This window comes from Vombatus ursinus, unplaced genomic scaffold (assembly GCF_900497805.2).
Source record: "Vombatus ursinus unplaced genomic scaffold, bare-nosed wombat genome assembly UNPS02014786.1, whole genome shotgun sequence".
Classification (NCBI taxonomy): domain Eukaryota; kingdom Metazoa; phylum Chordata; class Mammalia; order Diprotodontia; family Vombatidae; genus Vombatus; species Vombatus ursinus.
Genome location: NW_020954564.1, coordinates 36,806,779 through 36,819,599, shown reverse-complemented (window position 1 = coordinate 36,819,599; position 12,821 = coordinate 36,806,779). Strand labels below are relative to the sequence as shown.

The 12,821-nt window shown below is 38.5% G+C and overlaps 1 protein-coding gene across 1 annotated transcript in view; it reads right to left on the bottom strand.

Moving 5' to 3' along the window:
* LOC114046870 (pappalysin-1-like) overlaps window positions 1-12,821 on the bottom strand; it is a 280,259-nt gene that overhangs the window by 63,838 nt on the left and 203,600 nt on the right. The window contains exon 14 of the mRNA XM_027867446.1: window positions 1,723-1,891. Coding sequence (XP_027723247.1) covers window positions 1,723-1,891 — 169 coding nt within the window. The remainder of the gene's footprint in view (window positions 1-1,722; window positions 1,892-12,821) is intronic.

Here is a 12,821-nt window from a genome sequence, read left to right as displayed (position 1 = left end):
ATCCGTATGCTACCTCTCTCTATATTCACTTCCCTCCAAAACCTTTCTTTGAAATAGACCAAAGGGTTAGGGACTATACTCTGCCTGTTTTACAATGGAAGCAACTCCTATGAAGGCAGAGATTGGGTCATGGTTATGCAACAATTTTCCTAATAAAGGCAGAAATCAGAACCAAGTGATCTGCCTCAGTGCCCAAACCATGTGTAGGGAGTTGCTACACTACCTTGCCTTTGGGATCTTTAATGGCACCATGGTGAGAAGAAACTTGAGCCCTCTAATCTCAATCCAATTCACACATGAAGCCAGGCCTTACAAAGACTTTTCCTCTTGAAAATTATTCTGAGGGTGTTGAAATATCTCTCCCCCCAAGTCTCACCCCCTAAAAAACAAAAACAAAAACAAAAAAAAAACTAAAACAAAACTTATTTTGAGGGAAAGCAAGTTTATATGTTTTGAGTGGGAAAAAAATGAAGCCATTACAGGTATTTCTTGGCCTATTAATTCATAGTTGTTAGCCTATGTTTTCTTGCACCGTACTGAGCTGAAGCTACCATCTCAATGCAGATACCATCAAGGTAGCAAAGCCCTGAAGTTGTCCTTCAATTTTGTTGAAAACTTTTATGTGTTTCCCTTCCATCCTGCCCAAGAGGTCTCATGAAAAATGCAGTATAAGTGTGAATACATGGCAGTCTGTTTGGAAATACGTAGTTCAATCTGTTCTCACTCTACCGTATATTGAATTGATGACACTGGAATATCATACAGAACCAAAAGAGGAACAAATCTTCTAATACAATGCTTTGTTATCCCAGGTTTTGGCACACAGCTAGGTGGGACTGGATAAAGCAGGAGGGTGGGAAGTATAAATATACACAAATCCCCACTAAGCTCCAATTTGTAACATGCCTCCTCTTCCTTTTCCTGATTTACAGGAATGTAACATTGTACAGAGAAGAGCATCTGGTAGTGGAATGAGTATTGGATTGGAAAGTCCTAGGGCCTGGCTTAGAATTCTGGCTCCACCCCTTACTACCTGGGTGACCTTGGTGACTTGCCTCATTTTTTTAACCTCAGTTTCTTCATCTGTAAAATGAAGGGGTTGAACTAGATGATGTCTAGGTACCTGTCACCACTAAATCCCACAATACTATCTGTCCTGAAACAAATCAATATGCTACAGTGGAAAAAAAAACCCTGAACTTGGAGTAAGACAATCCAAGTTCAAATCACTGCTCATTTATTGACTAGCTTTGTGACCTCAGGCAACTCATTTAACCTCTCTAGACTTCAACTGTCTCATGTGGATAATGAGTAAGTTGATCTATAGGACCTCTAAGTTCCCTCTCAGTTCTAGATTAATGATTCTATGATATTATGAACCAAGTTAATTTATGTGATCATAATAGAAGCAAAAAAAGAAAAAAAAAGAAAAGAAAAAGAAAGCACTGCCACACCTCTGGAATCCACTTGGATTTTGTGTGGAATCAGCAATGGCATATGAATCACGCCACCTGTCTGAAATCACTTCAAAAAGCATGGTCACAGCTGGGTTGGGGAAGGAATAGGGAGATTCCAACTCTTAGCAAAGCGCCTGGTTTTATGCGCCTGGTGCATTAAGAATGTTGATTGATTGATTCTTCTTCTCTCCTCTCACCTCAAGACTTGCCTCAGACCATTGGTTTTCCTACACCATGGATTGCTGAAAGGCGCTACTCAACAAACCTGACTCTTGATGAGGTCGTCATCTCGGTGAATTTGCAAAATGTAACCCATCTTGCAACTGACGGTACACTGGGCTCCATTGTACCGTTCACTGCTGGAGCAGTTCAGAGATGCATTGTCAATGTTTAGCTCTTGGCAGTCAGTGGCTTCACAGGAGAAGTGGACACAGCTGTCAAGGAAACAAGAAATGGGCCATTAGTGCACTTCTACAACTAGACAACTAGTCGCAAGCCACTGAAAAATTGAAGGCTGAGGAAGGACATGATCAAAGTAAAAAACAGATTGAAGGGCATGGGGAACATAAACATGGATCCAAATCTGGGAACCCTAGAACTAGGATGTCCTCTTGATACTTAAAGGAAGTCATTTTAGGGAAAATAAAAGGAAATACCACTTCATACAGTATGTAATAAACATAAGGAACTCATTAGCCCCAGAGGTTATACAGGCAGTGAATGTAAATAGATTCAAGAAGGGTGTAAATAAATTCAAGGGTGATTGATCTGTAGCAAACTCTTAAGAGGAAGTAAGGAATGTTCGAGGTACATTTCTAAGCTTTTTTGCTTACTAGCATACAGAATAACTGTGCTTTCCCACAAACCATTCCTCAGTGCCGTGCTCAGAGACAGAATCTTACTGTGGTTAAAACAAGATCATGATACACAAATGGTTTGAGTTCTCTTCCAGATTTAACCTTCTGAGTTCTTTAACCTATCATTCTATGGTCTATACTTGAATATTCTTTGTTCAGAGAAATACCTCCAAGTGGAAGATCGATCCTTTTCAGACAACTACTTTGGAGCATACCAAAGACCTATTTTTCAAAGAATGATAACATCCTAGATTGTTAGAGCAGCCTCTACAATTGTAGCTATCTAACATTTAGATGCAACCAGAGGAATGTCCAACAACACCATTCAGGATTAGGACACATGAAGTTGTGAGGCAGCATGGGGCAGTGAGTGGAGATTTGGACTGGGAGTCAAGAACTGCCTTCAAATCTTGCTTTAGATATTTAACAGCTATTTAGTTGGGCTAAACTAAATTTAGAAGGTTAGAGCTGGAAGAGAACTCAAACCATTTGTTTTGTTACTTAGTTGTTTTTCAGTTGTGTCCAACTCTCCTTGACTCCATTTTTGGGGGGTTTTCTTGGCAAAGACACTGGAGTTGTTTGCCATGTCCTTCTCCAGCTCATTCTACAGATGAGGAAACTGAGGTAAACAGGGTTAAGTGACTTGCCCAGAGTCACACAGCTAGGAAGTGTCTGAGGTCAGATTTGAACAGGATACAGAATATTCAATCTGAAAAGGGATTTAAAGATCTCTTGGAGGCATAATGAAAAGAACATTGTACTTGGAGTTATTTGAGGTTTAAATCCCAAGTCTTCTACCTACCTGACCATGAGAAAGTTATATTCCCTCTTTCAGCTTCAGTTTTCTCATTTGAAAAATGAGAAGGTTGGATTAATTGATGTGTATGGCCTCTTCCACTTCTAATCCTTATGATCCTATGATTTTTCTGAAGACTAGAGAGAAAGCAACTTGTCCAAAGTACACATTGAGTTGGTGGAAGAGTTATAACTCCTGACCACTCAATTCAGTGTCCTAAAAACCTGGCATTAAGCAAGCAAAAAAAAAAACCCACAAAAACAAAACAAAACAAAACAAAAAAAGCAAATAACCAAAAAACACAAAACAAATCCTTGAAATGACAAGAGTTTAATTTAGTATATCAAATGGTTATTATAGTGAGATCTGAAGCCATGCAACCTTGAAATGGAAGGCAACACATATTAAGTAATAGATATTGAATTGTTTTGATTTCCACTGAAATTTTCTGATTTTTACTGACTTGGTCCTTTGAAGTCCCAGTAAAAAGCCTTGAGACCATTTCCACAATTCCTTGAATCCTCTGAATTACACCATGCAAAGACCTCTAAGAGGTTGTAATTCTATAGTCAATGAGAGGTAGTGAAACCAAACAATGCAACCGTTAACATTTTGTAAGCAAGTAAGACAGGAAAAAAATAATAATAACCAAATGTTTTCAATGTAAATAGATCTGCTGTGCAAGCTACTGCTTTTCAGCCTGCTCCCCTGAATTAATTCCCTACTGTGCAGTGCTTCTCAGTATGCAGTTGGCTAGAACACCTGGGTTCAATTCTCCAGCCTACTCAACGTATTCTGGAAACCCCTGGGAAAGTTACATTCCCTCTCTGGGCTCTGGTGTTACCAAAAGGCTAATCAAGAGACTGCCCTCAGAGCTGGCCACATTCCCAAATCTATCCCATCTCCCATGCTAATTGCCTTCTCCATATAGTGAGGGCTAGTCAGTGGCCCAAGTGAGGGTTGCAACTTTGTTGGAAAAAATGGCTGAGTGAAGCTAACCCCCTGTCTGAGTTCAAATTCAGATTCTTTTATTTACTACCTGTGTGGCCTTAGCCAAGTAAGTTTGAAATCCAGCAACAGGTATCTCTTAAGTGCATAATACTATGTTCTAGGCACTGTGCTAGGTACTGGAGTATAGATACAAAGACAAAGCCATACCAGTCCCTGACCTCAAAGAGCTTCCATTCTATCAATGGGAGATAACCTGTGTATATATACATACATATGCATACATGCAAATATACACATCTACATATGTGTATATGTAGTTATACGTGAAACCTCTATGAAATAACATGAGTTTCAGTTTCCTTATCTGTTAAAGTAGGTAGATGACCTCTAAGGTCCCTTTTGACTCTGAATCCCTAGGAGATATCCATGCCTTTTCAGTGCATGTCTCCTCAATCCTACTGATTCATGAATAAAAAAGAGGGAATTTCTATACTTACCAGAGGGTTAGATGGTATGAACACTAAAGGCTTTTCCAACTCTGGCTTTCTATTATTTACAATCCATGATAGTGAGAACATATGCTTTCAACCTTTAGGCACTGCTGTACTACTGACTCTCTTGGAATATCTCTGTAGTTCCCCAGAAACCTCTTCACCCTGGAATTTCACTCTAGTCCTGGAATTCACAAATTAGAAGCACCTTCTGCATCTTCAGTCTCTCCCTCTGACTGGCTGTTGTTGTTTGTCCTTTTGTTGGGAAGAGGACCAATGACATCATGGTGGTGATGTCTTGACTTGTCCAGAATTTGATTTAAATGAGACAGAGCTGTCCAAAGTCATCAGTCTCACTCTCTAGTCAAGAGTCTCTTCACTCATTTCCAAATTGCACTCCAGACTCTCCAGAGACTTCCTCCTCAATACCTGGAATCTTTATCCCTCCTCCCACCCCTTTCACCTCCCTTTTCTATGTTGTCTTTATTAACATATAAGCTCTTTGAGGGCAGAGATTGTCTTTCTTTCTACTAGTACAAGTATTCTGAGAACTTAGTACTGTGCCAGTCACACAGGAAGTACATAATAAATGTTTGTTGACAACTTGAAATGAAAAGAACATTAGGCTTGAGTTTGAGTTCTAACTGAGAAATACAAGCTTGCTGAGCTTGGTTAAATCACTTAACCTCTCTGAGACTCAATTTCCTCATCTGTGTATTGGTGATCATAATAGTTACACTACCTATCTCATTGTGAGAGAAACATTTCATGAACTTTAAAGTGCCAAAGAGATATGAGTTATTATCTATTTCTGTTTTCTATTAAAAAGATAGCCAGTTTTAGAAGTCTATCAACTTCTTAAAATAACCATGTTATTTTTGAAAATCTTTGGAATAAAACAATTCAGGCTAGGAGAAGGGATTAACTCTCCAAGTACATGTTCAATTTATTTTTTTTTTGGTGGGGGTAGAGACAGAGACAGAGACAGAGAAAAGGGAGAGAGATAGAGAGAGACAGACAGAGACAGAGAGAAACAAAGAGAGATGGAAAGAGAGGGAAAGGAGAGACAGAGAGGGAGAGAAAGAGAGAAGTACAATTTTACTTCTATGAAAAGGAAATGGCTAATAATAAGTGGGAGAAAGGGAGGCAGAAGGGAAAGTTGGAGGAGAAACAGGATTTAAAGGGAAATAGAATTATTTTGTTTGTCAAATTTTCCTGAGAAAAGCATGAGACCCTCTCCCCTCCCTCCCCCTCCCTCCTCCTCCCTCCACCAGGTTAAACTATCAATGAAGAACTAATCAATTTTTGGGGTGGGTTTCAAAATGTGTTTACATTCCAACTTAAGCCAAGTTTTTGAGTAAAATCTTTATTTTTATGAGAAACAGCTCTCCCACTGGCAATCCAAATATATTTAAACCATTTATAACAAAAGATGACAAGGGATGTTGTTGAGTTAGTAGAGAGAGTGGCCAGAATTCAAGGGACTGGCAAGGTTTGAACTTCCAGATCTGCCACTGAATCACTGTTTGAATTTGCATGGTGGGCTATTTTCTGCAATTATACCCTGTAGTAGTAGTAGTAGTAGTAGTAGTAGTAGTAGTAGTAGTAGTAGTGGTAGTAGTAGTAGTAGTAGCTGTAGTAGTAGTACCATATGGTATGATTATAAAATATTCAGGATCATTCAGGAGGGGGGAAAAATACACACACACACACACACACACACACACACACACACTCTCACAAAATGCTCAACCAGAAAATGGAAAAAAAAAAAGGGGGTTATTCTATAGAGACAGGAGGATGACCTAAAAATATATAAGAGTGAGATAAAGTCATCTCAGTATTAGACAAGGATGTTGGGCTTTTACCATTGTTAATGGAGTCTAGGAATTGGCTCATGAAATAGAATTAACAGGAATAATAAAAGTGAACTATATTCAAACTGCAACCCTGATATTCTGTACCCCTGGGTAGGTTGCTTAACCTCTTGGGCCTCAGTTTACTATTTTATAGTGGAAGAAAGGTAGATTAGAATATCTAAGGTCCCTTTGTGACCTAAATGTATGGTCCTTTGAGCAAATGCATCTGTAGGTTTCTACTTCATGCTTATACTGTCTCCAATGTGAATACGTGAGAGGGAATGCCCTGACCTTTTCAGCCAACTGGTGAACTATTCATATGACCTAAGACAGCTTTATTCAGTGATTAATGATTTTTAAATTATTTGTAAGAACTTCACACTCTGAAAACTGGGGTTGCAGTATTTCTCTGATTATTGAAGCAATGTCTAACACATCACATAATACAGTGCCTAAGATGAATGCATACCTATATAATCAGAGATTCTCAAAATACTCAGATATTTCCAGTAACAATAAAAAAGCACTTATATGTATGTGGAATTTCAATATTAACAAAGAACATCACATGCATTATCTTATTTGTACTTTACAACAATTCTATATAATTACTGAATGGTTATGAAAAAATGGGGCTGCGAGGTGGCACAATGCACAGAGTGCCAGGCCTGGAGTCAGAATGACATCTTCCTGAGTTCAAATTTGGCCTGAGATACTTACTAGCTATGTGACCCTAGGCAAGTTACTTAACCCTGTTTGCCTCTGATTTCTCATCTGTAAAATAAGCTGGAGAAGAAAATGGCAAACCACTCCATTATCTTTCCCGAGAAAACCCTAAATCAAATCACAAAGAGTTGGACATAACTGAAAATGATGGGACAAAATAAACATGAAATAATAAATAATTAAAACATAGAAAAAAATGTTGTCTGTAATACTTCTCACATATACTTACAGGCACTCATAGAATAGATGGGTAGGAGATCAAACAAAAAATAATGGAATATTGCAACATGAGAAGAGCTGGTAATTATTTATGTGTGAATAATACATACATAGATATTTATGGGCAAATGTGTATGATTTGTATGTAGGCTGCATTGTGCATTCATATCCATTATATATGTGTGTATATTCTATGCATGCAGAACACTGCATATATGCTTTGTGCTATGGTGTATGTGTGTGTGTGTGTGTGTGTGTGTGTGTGTGTGTGTGTATACCTTACCTATGTGTCAAAAATCTTTCAGCTGGACAGACCATTGATAATGCCACCTAATCTACATCTACCAATGCACATGTTACATAGCTCCATAACAATAGTTATAGGACTCTGAGAATTTACTCAAAGGACCATAAATTTAGGCCAAAAAAGGAACCTTAGATACTGTAATCTACTTCCCTTCCACTGTAATTGTAATAGTCACCATCACAGAAAAAAAAACAAAACTTCTTGAAATAATAAAATAGTAATGCTTTCCATTCCATTAATTATTGATGCACCTTGTAAGACTTATTTCCAAGTTTCTGATTCCTCTTCTCATCCTTTGCCTTGTTTCCATAAATGAAAACTAAATTTTTATTTTCTTTGGGGATCATGATTACCGACAAGCAAAATCAAAATCATGTTTACATGGAATCAAGGGTCCAAGAGAGACCTCTGGGTGATAGTGTTTGGCCTCAGCCTTGACCTCTCTAAAATTTTCCACTGATTTGGCTTTAAGTTGAGGGATGCAGTTAAATGCCCAACACTCTCACTTCTAGACTCATAAACAAAGATTCTTGAAATGTTAGATACGAAAGGTACCTTACTGATCACTTTAATGGAGGGCAAGGGCATGATAGATGCCTATTGACTAACATCTTTTTTTTTCCCACAGTAGAGCACCTATCCTATAGATTTTAGAAAACTTTAAATATTAAAAATCATCTTACTGATAGACACACATGGTAGGATACCATATAATGTAGTATCTTAAAGGGGAGACACTTGAAATTCTGCTCAAAGTTCCCCATTTTTATATAGTCACTAGTGCATGACGCCTCTCTAGGTATTTGAACACATCATTTTGTTCTGAATCAGTGTGTAGCAGAAAGAGCACTGAACTGGTAGTCAGATTTGGTTTGACCCTGCCTCTGCCACTAACTCTGGGTGTGACTTTGGTCAAGGCATTTCCTTTCTCCAGGCCTCAGTTTTTGTGGTTCATTTATAATTTGTAAAATGAGAGAGTTGGCCTATATTACCTCTAGGATCTCTTCTGGCTCCAGAGGCTATAAGGTAAGTTGTTGTATTATTTATTTGTTCATTTGGTAGTTGTTTGGAGGGGGTGCAGTGAGTCTTCTTAGTTATTCCAGGATGGAAGTCCAATGGCCACTCATGGATTGGATCTCACTATACTTGGAATGAAAACTTTTGACCTGTTCTGTTTTTTGGACCTTGTTTGGCTCCCCCCTCCTTAAGCAGTCTTGTGGTCCCTTTACCTAGGGGCTCAATATATCGGTGTCTAACATAGTGTAGACATCCAATCTGCTTTAAGATCCATTACAGCTCAGAATTCCCAATCTCCAGTGATCACTGGTCTCAGTCTCCCCAGTAGCAAGAATTACAGGCATGCACCATCACACCTGGTATGACTATCATTTCCTAAAGAATGAATATAGTTTGTTGATATTTCATTTGAAGTATAAATTTGCTCTTATTCCATGAAAAGTAGAGTAGAAAGACTAGTAAAGAAATGGTGGGGTTAAAGGGGGTAGGGAGAAGGAAATGGAAAGTGGATCAATGTGAGGGGAACCCTCTTTGAGATTTTTGAAGAGATGGGAGAGAGAATACTAAGTTTGAGGTGGGGCAGAGAGGGAGGAGACTTGGTTACTGATTTCATTCATTATTCCATGAAATGAACATCTACTACATTCTGCATATAGGAAAGATATAAGGTTTCAAAGCAGATAAAGAAGGTAAAAAGTGTAGTATGGGCAGAGGTAATAAATTTACAAATTACAAAGTTGGACAAACCCATGATAACTCAGCAAAACCATGAATAGAGTCCACCATCATGATCTGCTGTCTCCTGGGGACCATTTTATTTCACTCCCACCTGAGAGAATAAGCCTTTTACTTTCCTCACACTTGGGAAGGAGTGTAAGCTATTCATTCTGGCAAGGGGCCTAACGTCCTCCTTTGTTAGAAGGAAATCCCAAGTTTTATAAACAGTGCAAGGTCACCCTGTGTCCCTGTCATGAACAGCATGCAGGCATGCTGCCCCAGTCCCTTGAAGGCTCATGAAACAGCCCAGGAAATGGACTCAAGCTTGAAGAAGCAAAACCAGTGGTGGAACAGTTTCAGAAACAAAAGCCTCAAAAGCCTGGGTTTCCAAAGGTTAGTTTCCTCTATTATAACAGCCTTGTTCAAGCCAGGCTCCAGAGTCTGGATATGTTTTTGTGAAGAAGGAATGAGAAAAAAAAATTCAAAGAAAAAAAGGTTTTCTAAACACACAGTACTTCACATTTCATAACAAATTGTTCAATGCCTGCTTAAAACTGGATGAGTGAAGGAAGGGGGGAGAATAAGAATAAGGCACACACACTCATGAACACTCAACACTTATACAGGCAGCCCCTAATCTCAGCCTTCCTCTTCTTCTTATTGGCCTCTCAAAACCTTCTTCCTTCAGGTTTGTTTCTCTTTTTCCCTGTCTCTGTTTCTCTGTCTCTCTCTGTCTCTCTGTCTCTCTGTCTCTGTCTCTCTCTGTCTCTCTCTCTCTCTTTTTCTCTCTCTCCCTCTCTTTCTTCCTTTCCTTCTCTCTCTCTCTGTCCATCTGATTTGTGCACTGGGATTTGGCCACTCACCCAACTGGACCTCTCATTTGAAACTTGATCTTCCTTTCTTTGGGCCTCTGAATTTATACAGTTTATTACACAGAGTGATCAGAGACCTTGAATCTAGGTCAGAACACACTGACTGGATTAATTTAGTTATAGAGATATTCCTCTACCTCCTCCAACCCCCTCCCCAACACCCTGTCTTATTTGCTCCCCCCACCTCCACCACCTCTACAAGTAAAGAAAGACCTGAAAACTCAGACACCACCATCCACACACTCATCCCATAGACATGTTAGCAACTAGCTCCCCAAATGGTTTTTGTTGTTTTTTGTTTGTTTGTGTGTTTGTTTCCGAACTATCCACTCCTTGTTGGAAAAAATATTGGTCATTACTCTTACAGCATTCATCTCATTATTGTTCCAAGTGCTGCTGTGTCATTCACAGAGACGTTCTTTAGCCTTTCCAGTGTCTTCCCTGACTCTCCCCAGCCCAAATCCTATCTGTTCTGGCAAATAGTGTTTGTATGCCCCATGAACAACTGCAGACCACTATGATGCTCAAGGATGCTGTTTATATAGAAGTCAATGTCCCAGTGAGATAGTGCAACTAAGCAAGGCATTTTGTTTTCAAGTTTGATCGAGGGAGAGGTACTAGTATCTCAGGGATGGTAGCCTAAACAACATAGATTTGAAAGTTTTCACATCATCATGATACCTTCTAATGCCCAAATGCAAATGAGTATAAATTTTTTTTCCTTTTTTTTCTTTCTTGTAGGTGGGGAGAGTCACTTAACTCTTTTGAACCATAGATTGTTAAAAGTTGAAAAGGACCTTAGTACATAGAATATTAGAACTGGAAGGGACCTCATCAGGTCTTGAACCCAGTTTTTCTTAACTCAAACCAAGGCCAACTCTTTATCTAAGGCTGTATGTCCCCCCACATATATACATATATATATATACACGTACATAAATACATATATACATATACATAGAAATCAACAAATATTAATATATGTATACATATATACATATACATTAATATATATGTATACATATATTTGTTGATTGATACATTGACTGGTTGGTTAAAGATCACTACAAAGTTTGGAAATATCTTAAAAGAAAGGTGCTATGGACATGTAATGTCTCATTAACTTTTTCCCCTTTTTTTGAAAATTTCTCTATATATTAGAATTTATTAGAGGTAGCATGGCATAGTGGCTATAGAGATGGCCTCAGAAGACAAGAAGACTTGAGTTCAAGTCACAATTCTGAAACATACTGGTTGTGACCCTGGGCAAGTAGCTGTACTTCTCAATGCTCTGGCCAGTGCTTCTTAAACCGTGGGTATTGACCCCATATGAGGAAATGAAAAATTTGGCAACAGTAAAAGGATTCTGAATGTGCAACGACTGAAAATTAATTCAAAATCAAACACCTAATTAATTGGAGGTGTTTCTGGCAGTGCTTGCCCGCATTGCATCATGCAACTTCACTACAGCCTTGGTTCTGAATACAAAGCATGCACATTTTGCACTGCTCATGCCCTCATGCCACACAATGCCAACAAGCGTTGTCAAAACTCAAAAAGGGTGGAAAAAGTTTAAGGCCCTACTCTAGGCAACTCTCTGAGACTATTTGGCAGAGAAGGCACCAACCTGCCTCGCTAGAGGGAATTTCTTCTTCCAAGAGTTTCTTATAACAGTGAAATGGCAGGTTCTATTTCTATTCCTTCATAAAATATAGATATTTCTGTATTAACAAAAAAAAAAGCTTACTGGAAGCAAAACATTATAGCAACCATTATTTAAGGAGGTCTTTTAAGTCTTCCTACATGATTGCAACATACTTTCTATAACATATGTTGGAAACAATGAATAAAATAAATAAATAAATAAATAAATAAATAAATAAATAAATAAATAAAGCACTGGAGATTATCCATAGGCCCTTTTTTTTGTCCTCTGTGGTGGCAGATGAGTGGAAAAAAAAACTTGTAGGCTCCTTGATACAATCCTCTTAGCCTCTACACTCAGGTGACAAAAAGAATGAGGCCAAGCATTCTCATAAGGCAATCAGTCACTGAGAGAGAATATATCTCACAACCTCAGACCCATGCCTCATAGGACTGGTTTCTTTCCTTCAGTAAGTCATTCAACAGATATTCATAAAGCCTCCACTGTATAGAGAGCCCTATGCTAGCCATAGCACAATCTTGGAATGAAGACAACAACTGTCTTTTACCCACAAAACTTTGTATTTATCATTCCAGGCAATAGCTGTAGTCAGTCATTAGCAGGGAACTTAGAACATAGACTGTTATAACACCAGTGCTCATAGGGTTCTTCCAGAACACAAATCAACTAGAGCATCAACCAGAGAGTGTTGGAATTTAAGAAACCTTAGGAACTATAATAAAGAATGTTAAAAAATTAACCTGGGAAGAGGAAGAAGAAGAAGAAGAAGAAGAAAGAAGAAGAAGGAAGAAGAAGAAGAAGAAGAAGAAGAAGAAGAAGAAGAAGAAGAAGAAGAAGAAAAGAAGAAGAAGAAGAAGAAGAAGAAGAAGAAGAAGAAGAAGAAGAA